Source organism: Montipora capricornis, chromosome 4 (genome assembly GCF_036669925.1).
Source record: "Montipora capricornis isolate CH-2021 chromosome 4, ASM3666992v2, whole genome shotgun sequence".
In the NCBI taxonomy this organism is placed as follows: Eukaryota; Metazoa; Cnidaria; class Anthozoa; order Scleractinia; family Acroporidae; genus Montipora; species Montipora capricornis.
Window position 1 is genome coordinate 2986881 of NC_090886.1, and position 20501 is coordinate 3007381.

The following is a 20501-nucleotide window of genomic DNA, read 5'->3' on the forward strand; positions in this document are numbered from 1 at the left end:
TGGCCTTAGATTACAATCAATGTTAAAGATATTATAAAAATACAAAATGCTATAGTGCTAAAAATACTACGAATGCTAACAAATGCTAAAAAGAAATGCTACAGAAAATGCGTCCTGTAAAGCTTGGTTTTCACTAGCAACACAAGCATAAACACCAGAAGCATACGCAAACTCAGTAGTTTGTTGTTCATTAGAGCCTTTTGATAGAACAATAGACACTAGTAAACTACAAGTAAATCCGCTTGCGTGTGTTCCTTTTGCTTCTGCGTGTGTCGATAGTGAAAACCAGGCCTGAGAGATGAATCTTGAGCTTCCTTTTAAAAAAATCTAAAGCGCTCGTAGTTCTGATATTTGCTGGTAGATTGTTCCAAAGCTCGAGCACGGCGACTGAGAAAGCTCGGTCCCCATACGCGGAGGCGAAGGATTTGGGAACAACTAGGAGACCTTGTGTCGCAGAACGCAAGGAACGCGTTGGAACATACGTTTCTTTGACTAAGTCGCTTAAATATTCCGGAGCACAGTCATTGGTGATTTTAAAGGACGTCCATAGAACTTTAAATACTATTCTGTGTTCAACAGGGAGCCAGTGCAGTTTTTCCAATGATGGCGTTATATGGTCTCGGACTTAACATTTCAGAACTAATGTTGCCGGAGAAGTCTGTAGGCGCTGTAGTTTGCTTATCCCCTTGGCTGGCAGTCCATATATATAGTTTACGTCAAAGAAAGTGCGGCGTACGGGGTTTTATTCACGTGTTGTTTGTGTCAAAAACCCGAGCGAGCGAGGAACGAGCGAGTGAGGGTTTTTGACACAAATAACGAGTGAATAAAACCCCGTACAAAGCACTTTCTATGTCGTGAACTGTTTATTACACATAAGACGAGAAATTTCATTAAAATAGTTTTCTGAACGCAAATTTGAAACAAAAACTCACTAACAATAGAACCAAATGCAAATTTACGGGTCGCTGCGTTTTAGCCTGATCCAGATATTTCCTAACCCTTCCGATGTTTCTTAAAGGAAGCGAAACGGAGCGATAAATACTATCAATATGGCTGGACATAGTAGGATGGTCGTCAAAAACTACTCTGAAATTTCGCGCTTACTTACTGGTAGATACTACATGATAACCTATGTTAATACCAGCTAGTGAAGGCGGACTAATAAACTTAGAATGAAAGTTGACTATCGCAGTTTTAGAAGGATTACAGCGAAGTTTGTCGACTACGAAAACTACCTGAATATCAGAAATACAACGTTCAAGTTTAGCCAAGGCCTTGCATTGTGTCTGCCATCTGGATTCACAATGATATAGAGTTGTGAATCGTCGGCAGACATGATGCAATCATGATCAAGTCCAAGGGACTTGATTACGTTCTTCAGAGGTGCGAAGTAGAGGATGAACATTAAGGGCCTAACACTGACCCCCTGTGGGACGCCGGAAGTGAGTGGTTGAGGCCGTGACTTCGTGCATTTAATCACTACCTTCTGAAAGCGATCTCGGTTGTATGACTCAAAACACTATAGTACTATGCCAGTAAAACTAAACTGAGTTTGTAGTCTTGTAGTAAGAATGTCATAGTCGATGGTATCAAATGCGGCAGAAAGGTCTAACAAAACTGGAATGTTATAAAAAACGACTTCGAAAAACAATTAAGTAGGAAAATTAACGTAAGCAAAGTAACATGACGTTTCGACGACTTCATGTCATCATTGGCGAATGAAGAAATTAAAAAATAATTGCAAGGCATATTTATAGTACTTAGGATGTGAGAAAATTGATGACTTCGTTTTTGTTGTCCATGGCTTTGAGAAGATCATTATGTACCCTTAAGAGGGCAGTTTCCGTGCTGTGGGACTGTTGATAGGGCGCTTGTAGCTTTGGATAGAGATTATTTGACGCCAAATAATGATGGACTTAACAAGCAACAATTTTTTCAATAACTTTTGATACAAATGCAAGATTTGGGATTGGTCGAAAGTTATTGAGGTCCTCCTGATCCAACGAAACTTTCTTAAGCTCCATATAATTACTGATGTATGGACGCTTAATTATGGTAATAGCGCTCGGCCTGTGTGAAATTTCGAGCGCAATTACTCCCTCATTGGCGGTTTTTTTTTGCTTTGTTTTTGTTTTTGGCCGTATGGGCGACTTTGGGCAATTAAATTTGATGATTCTTTTAGTTCGTCGTTAAATCGTTTAGTTCGTCTTCAAAGACGCACTAAACGATTTAGTTCGTCCAGACGTATAATGCGTTTCTTGCTCGTCTTTATACGGGACGAATTAAACGACGAGCTAAAATAAGTCTTACATTAAATTCCCAAAGTCGCTCAGACGCATTATACATCTCTAGTATAAAAACGGCCAGTTGTACGACACGAAGTCACTGCTCACGAGCCAGAAGGCCCATCAGGCCGGCGCTTATCTCCGGTTTCAGTAGCATTAAGCGACTAGGAGTATTTCTACTCCCCCCTTGATGGGATGCTAGTCCATCGCAGGGTTACCCCCAGCATTACGCCGGTACCCAATTATACACCTGGGTGGAGAGAGGCACCGTGAGAGTAAAGTGTCTTGCCCAAGAACACAACGCAATGTCCCGGCCAGGCCCCGAACCCGGACCACTCGATCCGGAGTCGAGCGCACTAACCATGAGGCTGTACGACACGAAGTCTTATTATCAATAAGTTGTAGCCATTACATAATAATTAGCTCAAGTACAACTAGCACACGCTTGATGACGCGTACAATTGTCCAGTTACAAACTGTCGTATTAATGCAGAAATCAGGACTGTTGATAACCAATCAGATTCGACAATCTTTAATTAGTTTCAATTCATAATGGTAATAGGACTGAGAGGAGTCCAATTTGGTCTGTAATCATACGAGTGATTGACAAAATCGCAAGATCGCGTAGCGGGAGTCCAATTTGTTTAATAACGAGTATGATTAGAGACCAAATTGGACGAAGTCCTGTCACCAATTAATCATAACCATTACAATTTCCGAGAAAACAAAATGAATGCATTCCTTTTTCACGTCTAATGTTACAAATTTGTCCATTTTGGAAAGTCCCCAGTTTGGTAGGGTAAGTGGTTGTTGCTATGGTTATTGTGATAAATTCTTTGATTTGTGGATTAAGCTGAGTTCACTTAATATGATTGGCTGATGTAACTGTCCGATTTCAGGTATCCGACCTTAGCCAACTGTCCGATTTCAACCCTACGCAATAATTAATGAAAAATATAGCATTTAATGCACCAATCTGAAAAAATTGTAATGGTTTTGGTTAAAGCTGGGAACAAGCCAATCGCATAAAGGGAGAAAAAACGTTCAATCATGATTTTAATTGTATTTTAAATTTGTGTCCTTCGTTGAAAAATTTCTGTAAGTTAACGCGGAGTTGACAGGAACATATGATTAATTAAACAAGCAAGAAAGTAACCCTTGAGAGGACTGATTCACCTGAACATGTTGTGGTTTAATTTCGATTTTGGTTTGAAACGTTCATTTGTTTTCAAACCAGTTTAAGTTTTTTTTAAACGGGTTTAAATTTTTTAGAACACAGCCCATTTTAACATATTTGGATATCTTTCTGTAATTAATTTTATGCAGTATGTATAAAATAAACTAGGGAAATCATTTTAAGATTATTATGATGGATTTTTGTCTCTGATGCTATTTAAGACAATAATAACTATTTATGCATGTGAGCAGTAATTTTTAGTGTTAAGGGTTAAATTCTCAGTTTAATGATTAGGGTTAAGCTCTCAATTAGGTTTACGTACTTATTTCAAACAGTTAGCATTTCAGGAGGTGTATTACATCTGCAGACTGCCTACAAATAGCGCTGATAAACAGTGTTTTAAGTCTATAAAGCACCCATTTCAAATAGCGCTGTGAAGCAGTATTTTAAGTCTAAGCACCCATTTTAAAACGGTTAGCTTTTATTGCGAGTTAAGGTTAGTCTGCAGTGTGCAAGTGTCATACACTGCATTCTAGGTAAAGGATTGACACGCGTTGTAGTGATAATCAGATTGCATATTGGAGGAATCACTTATTTGCAGTGTTTAGTTTAAAACAACCGTTGTCTTGGCTTTTGGGTTAAGAAAACTGGCTTATGGTTGGTGGAACTGACTAAAGCATTCTTTCACACACGTACGATAAAGGGGTTCAGCTTGTAAAGTTGTGAACTGAGTTGATATGGTAAATTGATCACTGTAAAGCAATTTGAAAGCTTATGTTTGGAGTGTTAGCCGTTCGTCAGAGGTAAACCCTTTTCTGTCTTTCACAAGTTGATATGTGAAGATAGATAGGTGAATGAAGGGTGGGGTAGGACGGAGGTAATGGAGAAGATCAGGGAGGGGTAGGTGAGTGGAAGGGAAAGAAAAATGTCTAGTTCTTTTTTAACCCCCTAAAAAGATCAAGCCCAAACTACACCCCTAAAAAACAGAAAAATTCCTTTTTTAGACCAAAAATTTAAACTGGTTTGAAAAAGAAAATGAACTGGTTTAAAAAACTCAAACCAAAAGCAAAATTAAACCCCAAAATACACACTTTCGCCATTTGAATTATGATTTTTCTTTTCTAGCCAAAATACGAACGAGTTTCGTTTGTCTTTTATTTATTTGCAGTTTTCATCTCGCCATTTTCATCATCCTGAGCACGAGTGAGGTGCGAAGAGTGTTGTCATCCAACGCCGCTGCTGAACTGACCCTTGCCACGCTTTCAAAGGAAAATGGCTGCGATGACCTGGAGAAACGGCTGAGTTGTTTAAGCAGTCCTTATCGCACCTTCGACGGAAGCTGTAACAACCTATGTAACATCACCCTTGGAATGGCCGGCAGACCACTGATTCGTTTTCCACGTTTAATACAACCAACTGCCTATGAAGGAGACAACTTTGCGCCTCGAAAATTTTCACCTGCAGTTATCCAGAGGCTAGGCATTCCAATAATAGGAACACCCCTTCCGAACGTGAGGGAGGTTAGTTTTACGGTATTTGAATCCGGCGAGGGTGATCTCAATAATGTTGCTCCGGAATTCACCCATCTCACGATGACCTTCGGACAATTTTTGGACCATGACGTCACCTTGACAGAACTTGCTGAATTGCCCGAGGGCGTAAGCTGTGGAACGAACAATGCTCCATGTCCTGTCGCTAGTGGCAACCAAATCGACTGCCTCGGAATTGATATCGATCTCACCCAGTTTCCGCTCCAAGGACTCCCAACTGCTCAGTGTATTCCATTGAGAAGATCAGCAAGGACCTCAGACGGCCAGCAGGTCAGTTTCGCGTTTAATGGCTCATTACTCTGCCACCCAACTTATTCTCAAGACCTATTTTTTCTTTCCTAATATAAGGGGAGTGCATTTTTAGATGAAAGGCCACAAACCCACAATCAAAAGTTATGAGGTTCTCTTATCTACTGCCGTACTGTCTTTGTTCAATGCAAAAAGAACAAAGGCGAGTTATTCGCCGAAATGAAGGAAGAATTTAATGAATTAAGATTTTAAGATGATAGAAAATGCAGTTCCTCAGATGGTGTGTAACTTCATGAGAAAAAAAAATGGAGGAATAAGTCTATTCGGCTAACTTGTCGTCTGTATGCTATTTTGTTTGGTAGAGAAACATTATAACCCATTTTATCGATGGTTCTCAAGTGTATGGCTCAGACAGAAAGACAGCGGATGAACTTCGAGACCGAAATGCAAACCTCGGGCTTCTTCTTGTACTCCCGTTTATCAGGACAGGCTCCAGAGCACAACCTATCCTTCCAGCCCAGAATGAAGAAGCTTTCTGTAGATCACAGGATCCAGAGACAGAACCTTGTTTAAGGGCTGGTGATGAACGCGTGAATGAAAACCAAGGTCAGTGAGGGAAAATTAAATTAAAACAAACTCAACCACAACAGTGACGTGCTCTGTGTTTTTTTCTTGCAACTTGCTTATACGAAGACCTTTGGCAGCTCCCAAAAAGCATATTCTGGGCAGGTATATGGTGGGTTACTCACGGAGCGCGAGTCCCCATCTAGTCCTTCCGTCTTCGGGACTTAAGGCCGAGTTTCTAAAATTGTTTGTGCACAAAGTCACGTAGCATTTCACTTCTGTTGGCATTTTCCAAGATGGCCTCCCAAACAATCCTAGAAACACTTGCGCAGCGACTCCTTTTTAAAGTGAGCTTTTGGCCCCTGTCAGCGATCCGGCGCCTTTTTAAAACCGCTAAATATAGTTTTCGCCAATCTTGACAAGGGTACATTGATAATTTAATGCATTTAATATTTGATTGACAGCTTTAACGGCGATGCACACCATATGGGTTCGTGAACATAACCGTATAGCCCTCGCTTTGCACGTCTTGAATCCCAAGTGGGATGACGAAAGGCTCTTCCAAGAGGCGCGTAAAATAGTGATCGCGGAGATTCAACACATCACCTATAACGAGTGGCTCGAAGTTCTCTTCAGTAAAGAGACGGTAAGTATTTGCATAAATGATTTAACAATTTTGGCTGATAACACACCAATGAGGCGCCCAACGCTTAATTAAAATCAAGTGAGATTTTGCTGGAGTACTTAACACCAGCTTATCTGAGGATTCAAGCATTTTTGGGGATGTGCCGCTGGATGGGGTTGTATTTTTGAGGCTGGATTGACTATAATGGGGTTGCATTTTCAACAGAGTTCCCGACAAAGGTACTAGAATGGGGTCACAAAATGTCGGGATTTTGGGGTTTCCGAAAATTCTGGCTAGTGGGATTTAAATATGGAAAGATTCGCGGTAAAAAGGAGTTTTTGAAGAAAGAACTGTAGGGCTGTTGATGTAATATTTACTAGTCGCATTATATTCCGTTTTGAAATTACGATTAAAAGGCTTTATGTGAGGTTTATGCATAACCAGAAAATGACTAAGTTGGGGTCGCTAAAATTACTTTTACCCAAACGTGACTAAGATGGGGTCTATAATTGGCCGTAAAATAGACTATAAAGGGACAGGAGTTCTGAGAGACCAGCCGCACATACCGAGAAAAAGGTTAACCCAAGTACTCTCTCCCCCTCCTCCCGGGACGTGCAGACTCGTTCAACATCTTGAACGTCAGTGGTGAAGCGGAAAGAAGCGGTTTCTGCGGAATAGAAACTCTGGGTTCAAGTCCAATCCATGAATATATGTTTTTTACTTCCTTGTTTTCTCTGCTGCCACAACGCCTGGGACACAGTGTCCTAAACTCATGATAATAGTGAATTCAAAGTAAATTAAGAATTCACGATAATCGTGAATTTAGAGGAGAGATCCTGTTGATCGAAAACTGGTACCTGGTCAGCGGTCAATTAAAAAAATAACAGTCTTCGTCTTGAAAAAGACCATTTTACAATTCTGTGCTCAGTTATCAGGCCTTTGAATGAAAGCGAGGCTGGAGTTGACCATACTTTGATACAAACCTCATTGCTTTTCTTAAGTAAATCATGTTGTAATCCTAACGAGTTGCTATTTACATAATTAAAGCAGTGAGGTTTGTATCAAAACAAGATCAATTCCAGCCTCACTTTTATTCAAAGGCCTGGTAACTGAGCACAGGACTGTAAGATAGTCTGTTGCTACAAAAAAAAAATTCTCCCCAAGGTTGAGCATTCAAGGCAATTACTTTATTATTTTCATCGTAGTAGCACTTTTAAATGCCAACTGAAGTATATTCTTTTTTCAGAGGATGAATGCAAACGTCGCACTGGAAGGAAATGGAACTTTCTTTACAGGCTACAATCCTCATGTATCACCAGAGATGACGAATGTATTCTCCACAGCTGCCTTGAGAATGGGTCATACGTTAATTCGAGACACGTTCCAGCTCGACGTTAGAGGATTAAACAACGACCAGGATCCCGTGATACAAGTTAAAGATTTTTTCAATCCATCACCGTTGTTCGAAAAAGTCGAAGGATTTAACCCTTACGGCGCGATTTTCAATGGACTGTCTCGTGCTCTTGGACATGCAGTTGACCCGTAAGCTATATGAACTGTTTTGTTGTTGTTGTTGTTAGGGGTGGGGGTGGCGGAGGAGGTGGAAGGGAGGGACAATCACATGAATTGAGCCTTAAGCTTGTACGTTTTGTTTTCCCATTTCAGACCACTTGATGTTCCGAAGGGAATTTTCCTTTTGTTTTTCCATAAGTTATGCCTACAGATGCACGTGCGTTAGGCGACATTTCAGAGAAACTGTTCCCTAGAATAACATCATCTGAAATGGGAAAACAAAACGTACACACTAAAGAGGTCAATTGAGGTACAGTGAAGCGTCACGTTCTGTGAACAATGGTTTATTACTGGGTTGCCAAACCCAGTCGGAAAATGGGTAGATTTCCGTTTTATTTTTTTTAGTATTTTTTTCCGTGTCGGTAAAAGTCTTGCCTGTCAATCCCCTGCTAAGTGGTGTCTTTGTGCATAGAGTTTTCTGTGCGTATTTTGTTAGGTTTGAGGGGGCTGGGGTAATGCGTAGCTTGCTCTGCACAATAGGCCATTTTACAGTTGTTTGCTCTGCGACCTAGCCTATGAATGGCTGCGAGGCTGCCGGTGACCTTGCATTGATACAGCCCCGACTGCTTTTATCATGCAAATTGTGTTGTTGTAATTCTAATTATTAACATAACAAAAGCACGGAGGTTTGTATCAAAACAGGGTCACCGGCAGCCTCGCTTCCATTCGTAGGCCAGGTAACTTAGCTAGAACTGTAAAATGGTCTATTAAACCTGTAATGGCGTCGGAAGTCATTGTAACGCGAATGGCGTTTTAGTACATCTTTAAAGAAAATATACCCACATGGAGCTCAAGAATGGAACGTGAAGACAGGCGGTGAAACATAAAGATCTGGAATCTTAAAAAAGCGACGAGTAATGGACTTCGACAGCGTGAATCTTTCGCGCGTCGAGCCGAAATCAAAATGAGCTGTACTTTTAATATTTCGCCAAGGTGGTGTTACGTACAACACTGAAACCAAATGGAAATTTCTCTGGTAACTTACGGGTTCAACAAAGACAGAGAAGGAATCGAACACCACAAGTAGATCTGTGATCTCTGTTGTGTCTCACAGTGTTTACTGAAGTCGCATCTATTTAAAGTTTGCCTGTTTGTAACATTCATTTTGTACTCAACTCTGCAAAGGTTAAAAAAAATTGTAAATGTGACAGGGAAAAATTATTTGAATGAAAGCTTGTTGTCTCTTTTGTGCCTTATTATGTACGGTCAAGGTTCTTTCGAAAAGGGTTTGATGTGAACTGTCAGAAATTTATTTAATTGCATATGCTTTGTGATTGTGTGTTTCGCTTGCACGCACGCAACTGAAATAGGAAGGGTTTCTTGCCTCTTATAGCAAATATGTTGCTTGTTTAAATTAATTTTTCGGTGGAAAATATTTCTGTGAAATTTCCAGCTTTTGTAAATTTATCATGTTGTGTAATTTTCGAGCTTAGCAAATTTGCATACATGTGTGGAAATGTGATACGGGGAGAATTTTTGTGGTAACGCATAAGTCACGAAAATAAACAGGTCTGTTGGAAGCGTGCTTGAGTTTCAACAAAATGACCCCCAAAATCGGCAAAAGATTGTGACGCTGATGAATAATAAAGTAGCTGCTATTACCAAAACGATGGAATTACCTGGTGATAAATAACCTTGCCTTGGAGAGTAATTTTTTGATTTTCCAGAAACAATGGTCAACCGTCTGAGAGTTGGGCGATTGTGATCTTTGTGTTGAATTCGCACATTTCTTGTCAAAATTTATAACAATCGAAAGAAAAAGAAAACTAACAAAAACAAAAACCCGGTAGCTTGGCATCATTTGACACAGTTGCTTCACTGTTTCGCGAGTAAACATGGCGCGGTAAAATAACGCGGTAACTTGATCAGAGCACCCGCTGAATTCGATGTGCGATTTACTCGGTGAAGCCAAACTTGTACAATTACAACAAAACAACTAAAATCTCCCAAACTGTTTTTCGCTGTTGGTAACTTTTTATATTCGTGGTTCAAAATTAATGTTGTTTTCATGCCGTAGATTTTGTTACCAATGGCAAAATATTTTATTCTCGATCGACCGTCCTGAAACTTCCTTCTGCTCTTCTTAAAAATTGTGTATCCATATTTATTTACTTTTACATCAATATTTGTTTTGCATAAAGCAAGCTAACAAAATCTGTATCTTGCTTGGTTCGCAGTTGATAGCATTAAAATAGAATTTTCGGTCCTATGCTTCTGTTACTGAGTGGTATATTTCTTACTAACCCCGCCGAACAGGGATAACTTCAGGTTTCAACTTCAGCTTTCAACTTTTGTTTACAAAGCTGTCAGATGCTGTCAGTGCACGCTTACACTTGTGGTGGAAAGAAGTTGCATGATCAACATGTCAGCCCAGAAGCCAATGTTTCTCGATTCCCTTTATTTTCTTCAATCTCTCTGGGTTCAGTACTTTGCTAGTAACCACATGTCTTCTCAGGATATTTACCCAAGACTTCTACCATGGCACTACAATGATAGACAATACCAAAACAATATCGTGCACTGTTAGAGCTACATATTACGCAAGGACAACTTGAATCTCCTGCAAGACAAAACACAGCTTACTTGACATTATGGAATAAATCGCTGTGTTACTTCACTACCACACGTAAACAATGCGTGTCAATTTTTTTTAAAGAGGACAGGAATTTCTTCTTTCTGACAAATGATTAATTAAAAGGCCGGTAGCCAGGTTTTTAACCTCAAAAAAGGATCTGTTTCGTCGTACGAACGTGTGAGAACCTGTGAGCCAAAGGGCCTCTGCTGGTATGGCTTCTGGTATAACTTCTGGTATGACTTCTGGGTGACCCTCCCCTCCCCCCCCCCACCCCCCAAACTGGAAAAAATTTGCGTGGAACGCTGCACGTACCACAGGCAACCCAGTGTACCCTCACGGAGGGTCTAGTTAGGCTATTTTCACTGTTGCAACAACTTTTATGCAGAAAGACAACGTCAAGAGTAATTTTCTACAGTATTACAGCCTTCTATCTGCAATACCACAGGAATGGAAAAGTATGTTAAAGCAAGAATGTTTTCCACCACCAACTGAAAATGTCCCACTTTTAATCCAAAAGCTCACATGCAAAACTATTTACAATACTTTCCTAAATTACCATCACTTGCCTCTTCCAACTGCAGAAAAAAGACTCATTGAATATGGCTTTAACTTTCAAGAAAGACAAAAAATATACTCACTTCCTTTTCGTGTTACAAATGAAGTAAAATTATCTGTGTTTCAATATAAAATAGTTCATAATATTTTCTTTCCTAATAAAATTTTGTTCAAGATGAAAAAGAAACAGCAACCAGATTGTTGTTATTCCCATGGCATTGATCAAACACCACTCCATTTATTTGTAGAATGTTCAATTGCTAAATCGTTTGGGAATAAATTTACAAATTGGTACAATGCTACATGTGGAGGAAACATTACTTTGAAGCAAAACGAAATTATATTTGGTGTCTTAAGACACACATCGTCTTGTTTAACTGAATCACCTAATCATAATTGAGAAATATTTTTATTACACTAACGGAGTATATGATGAAAAACGACCCCAGTTCACAGATTTTGTAACCCTTGTTTACGAAAAAGTTGAATTAAAAAAATATATTGCGATTACGACAAACAAGCTACTTTCTTTTACTAAAAATTGGTCCAACTTTCTAAGCAACTAATCATTAATTAATTATATTATATTAATTTGTAAGTAATTGTATTGTAGTATTAGTATCGTCCTTAGTAGCATTAGTATCACATTGTAAGTCGTTCTGTATTTCGTTAAGTCGTTTGTTTTATTATCGTATTGTAAAGTAGTGCATGTATAAGTAATGTAAGTATAAGTAGTATAATTAGCAAGTATATTGTAAGCGCAAAGGTTAGTGTAATATTAGTAGCGTAAGTAGTGTAAGTGTTGGAATAAATAAATAATTTTAAAAAAAATTGTTGCAGCAATAGGGATCTTTAATCGACGAAGACGAAGACAGCAGTGGGAACGTCATTTAAAAATGTAAAATCGCGTTGTTGTAATTATTTCGCGATGATTCCAGGTCGTTCGGCTTGCAAATGAGCCAGGGTTAAAACTAGTGAAGGCGGTGTTGTTGTTTGGGAAGAGATTTAATAATAGCTGGTCTTTTATATGCCGGATCCGAAATAATTAATGTCCATGAAACAAAAGAACAAAGCGAACATAACAATACCTTATTAACAAGGCCTAATCGCAATTTAGTCCGGTATATGAAAGTCCAGCCAATCTATCCGGGTTCCCACGTCCTCTACACAACCTCAAAATCTGGTCAATTCACGTCGTTGTCAGGACAACGACAGCAAAGAAATGTGCCAAAATGCTCGTGCAGGGCGGGCAGTGACTTTTCTTTTGTTGAGTAATAAGCCGATTGTTTTGTGGCGTCGTAGTCCTTGCGTAAGCTACATAACGTCTCAAACTGAGTTTTCGAGAGTTGCAAGTGGAGTACGTTTGTAAAGTAGTTGTGGAAAGCACTCATACAAAATGTGTGTAAAGTGCACAACCAGAAAAGAAAAGCTGACTACGAAAAACGATGACAGAAACGCAATAAATGCCAACACTAAAAATCATAACTGTAACTCTTTATACATGTTTGTAACCGTGTTCTATATCCGTATCGGATAACAAAGGCGATATATATGACGTTTGTAAAGAAATGCAAAACTGGTCAAACTTTTGAAACATCATCACGGTTTAGTTCGTTTTTTTCCGCAGTGATCGCTTAAAGTGTGGCGCATTCTTTTTGCTATCAAGGTCAGGCTTATGTATGAAATTTTAGCTTCTCAAATTCTCATGGGACCTTTCATGATGCATTCCAAATCCCTGGAATTTGTCCGATGTGATTGCACTTTGCTTGATTTCCATCTCCAGCGAGGAATGGAAGCCTCCACACGGATCCCCTCGATGTTCTGTCGCGCATGCGCTAGGTGATGTCAAAGCAAAGTCACATCTACTCTTCTTCCATTAGGCATACGTTTAAAATTCGTTCTGGTTATAACGGGTTTTAACCGGTTAAGAGTTCAATTAATTACTTGTCCAAAATTCTGGAGGACGTGGCGGAAATCCGCACAGAGGTTTCCTTGCTCTCTCGCTAGAGAAGCAAATCAAGGAAAACTTCTGCGAAGCAGGGAACAGTAAACTTGAAACGTTCACATTATTTCTTTTCCATAGAATTTTCACTGCCGCGGTGAGAGAGAACCTGATCATTGAAGGACCTGGTAACGGCATCATTGGCGATCTTGTTGCGATTAATATCCAGCGTGGACGTGACCATGGTATCCCTGGATATGTCAAGTTTGTACGTGCCTGTGGTGGACCGTATATAACGAGTTTTAATGATCCAAACCTTCCAACCTTAATACCTCAGGTACAAATAAATCGGCTGGCAAGTGTATACAATTCAGTTGTCGACGTCGATATATTTGCCGGCGGGATTTCCGAGTCTCCCGTTCCTGGTAGTCAGTTTGGTTTCACCTTCACTTGTATTCTTCTTGAGCAGTTTAATAATTCCCGCTCTGGTGATCGCTTCTGGTATGAGACAAACGACCCTGTAGTAGGATTCAAGATTGATCAACTGGACGCCATAAGGAAGGTTACGATGTCCCGAGTAATCTGTGACAACGCAGACGATGTTGTGAGAATTCAACCTAAGGCTTTCCAACCACGAAATACGAGTGACAATGATGAAATTCTCTGCGATGATATAGCTACTGTGGACCTGAGTCCCTTCAAAGAAGAGGGTAAGATCCATTCTCATTTTTATAATCATCCGCATTATCTTCACCTTCATCAATCTTTTTTCCTCACTTCACTGTTCTGTTATCATTTAACGGGTACAGGATTCGCACAATTAAATGATGCATTTAGCGGGTTGTGATTGGCTAACTCAAGGGTGGTAAACAAAGTGATACTCACCTCTGAGCAGAGAGAGAGAAACAAAATGGCTTCCTATAATTCTGTCAGTTATCGTTTCCGGGCGCACTTCAGGCTTTCGTTGTCTAGTATTTAGGGGACTCACAAGATCAAAGTGTCCTCTGTGTTACTGAAACATAGTTAAGCAGTTGTGCAGGAAGAAACCTAAAAAAAAAAAAGAACATTCTTGAAGGAGACTCGAACCAAAGACCGTGCGATTGCGCGAGACACGGCTCTATAATCAAGCTACCAATGCAAGTTTGTATTAAGCTGACTGAGTGAGTCCAATTCGGTCTGTAATCATTCGAGTGATAACAAAATCCGTAGGAGTCCAATTTGTTTATCACAAGTAAGATTACAGACCGAATTGGACGACACGAAGTCCTCTTACTAATTAACATAAAAATTACGATTTCCGAGAAAAGAAGAAGAACCAAGTTATGAAAGAAAGGGAAAATTTGCATTTAAAGGCTGACAAGGGAGGCGTACGTTGTTTAAATGTCGCTCTGAAAGAAAGAAAGGAAAAAAGAAAGAAAGAAAGAAAGAAACAAAGAAACAAAGAAACAAAGAAAGAAAGAGAGAAAGAAAGAATTTAGGAGTCTTTACAGTGTTTCTATGGTGATTGAAACCAAGGGTTTGATTGGTTGATTTAAACTACAACTTTAAATGTAATTGGCTTATTGAATTGTCCGACAACAAACTGTCCCGATAACAGCTTGGCAAGTGAATTAGTGGAAAATAGGAGTTTTTTAAACCAATCACAATCGAGGAAATTGTAACTTTTATGATTAATGGAGAAAGAGGTGAAAGGATAATGGCTAGGGAACTGGAACTTGTGTCAGTCATCTCGTTTCCGTTAGCGCGAGAGGCAATCACGAGAAATAAGCGGGAAGAAGAAAATAATCCTTCCACGTCTGTTGCGCAAGGACACGACACACCATGGGATTGATCTAACTTATCTGACTTCTTAATAGATTCGTTAACCTTAGTCATTGTTTCTATTTACCTTATCCTCGCTAAAATCGCACGGAAAAACGTACGGCTAAATTGTATTCATTTTTTGTTTTTTTTTTCAGAAAATTAAGCGAACGAGGCGAATAGTCACGTTGACCATAGCGCCCCAACTGGAACTGTAGTTGCTGCCTAAACCACATCTGCATGGAAGGCTAGGGGGTACCTTTTTCTAACTTTTCGTTTTCGACTGGTAATACTGGCAATGAGTACTAAACTCAAATCGAAGTCAGCAGTTTGTTTTCTTTTTTTTTCAACGAGTATCGTTTGATTTATTTCTGAAAGTTTATATTGGCTGACTGTCGGTATCTCGCACGCGTGAAGCCTAATCTACTGATGCACGCTGTACTTGATTCGGAGTACATTTCTTCCTATATTTAAAAGAAATGCACTTGTTAAGGATTTTACCAAATTATCAAGGCTAGTATAATTATGTAAATCACTGATTGCTGTCACTTGAATGTAAAACTATTAAAACGAGTTTATTAAAATTGTGCTGATTTTGTGTTTTTATATAATTCTTACTTTTTTGGCAACTTCAAGGCTTGAAATTCCATTCAATGAATTAAAATCCCTTTGTTTTTCCTCCAGGGCCCGGTTTTTTTTAAGCCGATCATCTTAATCTAGGATTAATGTAAGGGATTTTATGAAAATTTCTTTTGCATATTTTTGTTTTTCAAGATTGACTTCTTCTGATGTAAAGTTTTGCCGAACATCAGCTTTGAACAGCATTTGGGAGTAGAGAAATCAGTACACTTCTTGGTTAATTTTCAATCTGGGATTAGCGTTAATCGGCTTTTGAACAATCGGGCCCAGATGTTTTCAGTTTCATTTAGTTTCACTTAATTCTCTAACGTCAGTTCCGATATTTGACCGAAACTAAGGGTGCGTTCGATTGACCCTATTCCGGAATAAGAATACGTGGAGTGATGATTTAAAACACTATGTATGGCGTTTTGCAGCAACAATAATAAAGCTATGTTTAGAACAGCATTTTAGCAGATGTTTGACAATATGAATGTGAATCCCCACAAAAACGAAGGATTTCCAACTTGTATTCCATGTATTCCTATTCCGGAATACGGTCAATCGAACGCGCCTTAAGGGTGCCTTCGTTTGGGATGATCCGAAAAAGAATCACTGATCCAAGATCAAACAACAACAATGATATTGAATGTAAGGAGAAATATAGACTCGGAAAAATATCCGAGTCCCAGATGGGATGGAGGTTGGTTGGCTGCATCTTGATATGCATTAATGTGACAGCGCGATGCTGTTAGTGAGTATCAAATGTGCGAGTCAATACTTGACTGTGTAGTCGCGCGATGCGGTTCCAGTCGAGACCCACAAATTGACCCTTGCTCACCATAGAGTCTCCAGTAGCTCAGTGGTTAGAGCATCCGACTAGATCACGGAGGGTCGTGAGTTCACATCCCATCTGGGACTCGGATATTTTTCCGAGTCTATATTTCTCCTTACATTCAATATCATTGTTGATCCAAGATCACTTGGATAACAGTGCATCGAAGGAAACGATGAATCCATTCTGGGAAAGGATTTTTTGGTTCCTTTGAGGCACCATGATCCAAGTGATCTTGGATCAGTGATCCTTTTTCGGATCATCCCAAAGGAACGCACCCTAGCTAAAAGTTTCATTCGACAAGCAGACTCAGGTCAGCGAGTTATAACCTGAACAGAAATGGGCCTTATGTATGCGGGTTTTCGGAAAACTGGAACTTGATCACGCCAGGACGTTTTAAAGCCACCGACACCAACGAAAAGTTAGCTTCTTTCCTTCTTAACTTGTCTTGACACCACCATATTTATACTGCAAAGTATCTTTTCCTTATTAGAGACGATTTTTTTATTAAATATCTGGGAGAGATCATTGTTCTGGCGTGCGAAATGCTCACTCGGCCCAGTGTCCGTCCGTGACTAAAAAAGGTCGCGTGCTCAAGCTTGTTTATGTCACGCCATAAATCACGCCAAATTTTACAGCGATCAAACTTAACGTTTATTTTATCGTGATGCAGAGGAGGAATGAATAGTATCCCATAATTAAAAGCGATTCCTTTTATATTATCAATTGAAATCGTGACGTTATCAGTATCTTCCAGCCACGACGCAGAGGTGAGCAGTGCTGGAGACTACAATGTTGTGTTTACAAACAGACCCTGGCGTCAAGGCTTTGGCTCTTAAGCATAATGTTATACCTTCATTACGTGTCAGAAGAAAAATTTGTTGTCAAGTTGAATGATTTTACGTGTGCTACATTGAAATGTAGGGGATCTCATGTGAGCTACACCAGAATTGTTTATTTTTCGGTCCGCCATCTTGACTAATTGTGATTTGTTACGTTGCATGCCCTATTGTTTCAACGGGCAACCGTCAAACGTCACAATTATTCAAGATGGCGGATCGTTCTGAAATTCATTAATTTCGGATACGAACGCTTCCTTTGGAAACTGAACTTCGAATAATTCTGATTGTAAACATTACGGTCTTTGGTTTAAAGTTATTTTTGTGGTTTTAGTGGCGGTTCCCTTTGAATATCACTAGACGTTTCATACTGAATCCAGTCAATTCTTGATTGACTTTAAACGGTCCGATAGCACAAACACATTTTTTTAAAAATGTAGATGTACCTTGCAAAAGCAGCCAATTAAATGGTGAACTGTCAGTGTTGTGTACGCCCCTGCACTGAAAATGGCCTGACCAAGATCAGCCATATCTCACTGTTGGTCGCAGCTGAGAGATGAACACAAAGGCAAACATGGTTTAATTATGAATGACTCAGTGAAATGAAATGAATGTATATTTGAAGTGCGGGGTAAAGGTAAAGTAACTTTATTTAACGTCGGTAGTTCCTTCAGCTACGAGGCTGGTATCAATGGAAGCCAACGGAATTCGAGGAGAGATCCTCGCACTCAGCCTGACAATTTAATTAAGCAGTTGTCGCTTTTTGGAGCCACCTGGATTTTTCAGGTGTCTATAAAAAAAGCGACAATTGTTTAAATTGTACCGCTAAGTGCGAGGATCCCTGCTTTCATTCATAGTTTAATCAATGAAACCTTAAAAACCTTTTTTAAAACACCAGCAAAAATATTTGTTGCCTCAATAAGGACACCGCTAGGCTCCTTTTATCTGCTGATTAGGGTAATTGTGTCCTACCAGTAGTTACAGTATAGGGAAACATGCAACGGTACCATGAAAAGACGGGCCTTAATTGTGTCCACTTCATGATAAGAGTGCATACTATCTGATCCTACAAAAGTTAAACAAAGTGTTACTTGAATTGAGAAAAAGCCGGTAGCATCGGCGAGTCTACGCATAAAATGTTACAGAGGTAAGCAGGGGTTTGCACCCTCGCATTCATGGCTTGCCAAAACTCCATAAGAGAGGGATTGCTTTGAGACTCATTGTTCTGTCGCACTTTTTTTGATCTCTTCAGTTACACAATTGCTAATGTCCAATTCCTTGCTATTTCCATGGTAGCCTGAAAAATAATTAAAAAGGAAATAAATTAGAGACCAATATTAATTGGGTAGAGCCAGCAGTAATGCTGATTGAGTTTTCAGATCTAGCTATGGACTCACTAATCATTGTTATCACAGGGGACCCACACAAAGGATGAATTTAGAAGCAATGTATGAGAATAGCAAAAAGTTCCATAATTATTATTGTACTATTCTGCAATAAATATTTACACAAGATGAGGATAAACTATCTGAAATGATATGCTGTTGTTATTATGGCTGAAAATGGCAAATTGTAGCAATTTTTACCAGAGCAAGACACGTCCTTGAAATCGCTAAATTTCCCACAAGCAGCCACAATAACGACACAGAAAAACATTTCGGATGAAGGTTAGTTTATTCTCATCTTATATGCAAATATTTATCCCAGAATTGTTCAATAATATGGAACTTTTGCTATTTTCATACATTGCTTCTAAATTCAATAATACCAAGGGTCAAACACATTATGTATAGGCATCCTGTGATTGTTAGTATTTGTAAAAAGTAGACTCGAGCCCCTGTAATTCTTAGATGCAGAAACCTTACGCTTAAGTTGAAACATGTTTATTTATCATGAATGTCTTTGCGGATTGGCAAAAAAAAATAGCTCAAGGTGATAAGATCTATTTGTCATCATGGTGCAGAGCAGTCAACAAATTTAGCTATATATCTTTCCAGATCAACTGAAAAATTAAAAAAAAATTCCCTTGACTCGCCAAATATGACAGTCACATCTTCAGCTGGATGGATAACAAGATCAGTAAAATTTCTGCAGGCCATATAGGTCTAGGACTTAAACTGGTCAAAATGAATGGACTTTCTCCATGCCATAAATTATTTAATAAAATTTAAAATGTTACCATGACTGAACAACTGTTGAGCGTCTTCCTCCCAATGACACGGATGTGCAGCCATTCACATTAAAGGAGAATTGAAACTTAATAGACAACTGAATATATAGAGGGCCACAAAGGAAACAAAGTTCTCAGTGCAAACCATGAATGCCCTGCTAACTGAACCTGATGGAAGAGAGAGGGTCGTAAGAATGAACAAACAATGAATGGCCATCGTCACAAGCCTAACTCAACCTGATGGAAGAGAGCTGGTCGTAAGAATGAACAAACAATGAATGGCCATCGTCACAAGCCTAACTCAACCTGATGGAAGAGAGAGGGTCGTAAGAATGAACAAACAATGAATGGCCATCGTCACAGGCCTAACTCAACCTGATGGAAGAGAGCTGGTCGTAAGAATGAACAAACAATGAATGGCTATCGTCACAAGCCTAACTCAACCTGATGGAAGAGAGAGGGTCGTAAGAATGAACAAACAATGAATGGCCATCGTCACAAGCCTTACTCAACCTGATGGAAGAGAGAGGGTCGTAAGAATGAACAAACAATGAATGGCCATCGTCACAAGCCTAACTCAACCTGATGGAAGAGAGATGGTCGTAAAAATGAACAAACAATGAATGGCCATCGTCACAAGCCTAATTCAACCTGATGGAAGAGAGCTGGTCGTAAGAATGAACAAACAATGAATGGCCATCGTCACAAGCCTAACTCAACCTGATGGAAGAGAGATGGTCGTAAGAATGAACAAACAATGAATGGCCATCGTCACAAGCCTAACTCAACCTGATGGAAGAGAGAGGGTCGTAAGAATGAACAAACAATGAATGGCCATCGTCACAGGCCTAACTCAACCTGATGGAAGAGAGATGGTCGTAAGAATGAACAAACAATGAATGGCCATCGTCACAAGCCTAACTCAACCTGATGGAAGAGAGAGGGTCGTAAGAATGAACAAACAAAGAATGGCCATCGTCACAAGCGTAACTCAACCTGATGGAAGAGAGCTGGTCGTAAAAATGAGCAAACAATGAATGGCCATCGTCACAAGCCTAATTCAACCTGATGGAAGAGAGAGGGTCGTAAGAATGAACAAACAAAGAATGCCCATCTTCACAAGCCTAACTCCATTTGGCTTTGTA

At 39.5% G+C, this 20501-nt stretch overlaps 1 protein-coding gene across 2 annotated transcripts in view; it reads left to right on the plus strand.

The window, feature by feature from the left end:
* The window catches only part of LOC138045208 (peroxidasin-like), a 25496-nt gene extending 10018 nt beyond the window's left edge, over nucleotides 1-15478 (plus strand). For both annotated transcript variants that reach the window (XM_068891621.1, XM_068891622.1), the window contains 6 exons: nucleotides 4631-5282; nucleotides 5624-5867; nucleotides 6290-6471; nucleotides 7697-7992; nucleotides 13236-13804; nucleotides 15053-15478. In XM_068891621.1, the coding sequence (XP_068747722.1) occupies nucleotides 4631-5282; nucleotides 5624-5867; nucleotides 6290-6471; nucleotides 7697-7992; nucleotides 13236-13804; nucleotides 15053-15060 (1951 nt within the window). In that variant the 3' untranslated portion in view covers nucleotides 15061-15478. The remainder of the gene's footprint in view (nucleotides 1-4630; nucleotides 5283-5623; nucleotides 5868-6289; nucleotides 6472-7696; nucleotides 7993-13235; nucleotides 13805-15052) is intronic.
* Nucleotides 15479-20501: the final 5023 nt, after the last annotated feature.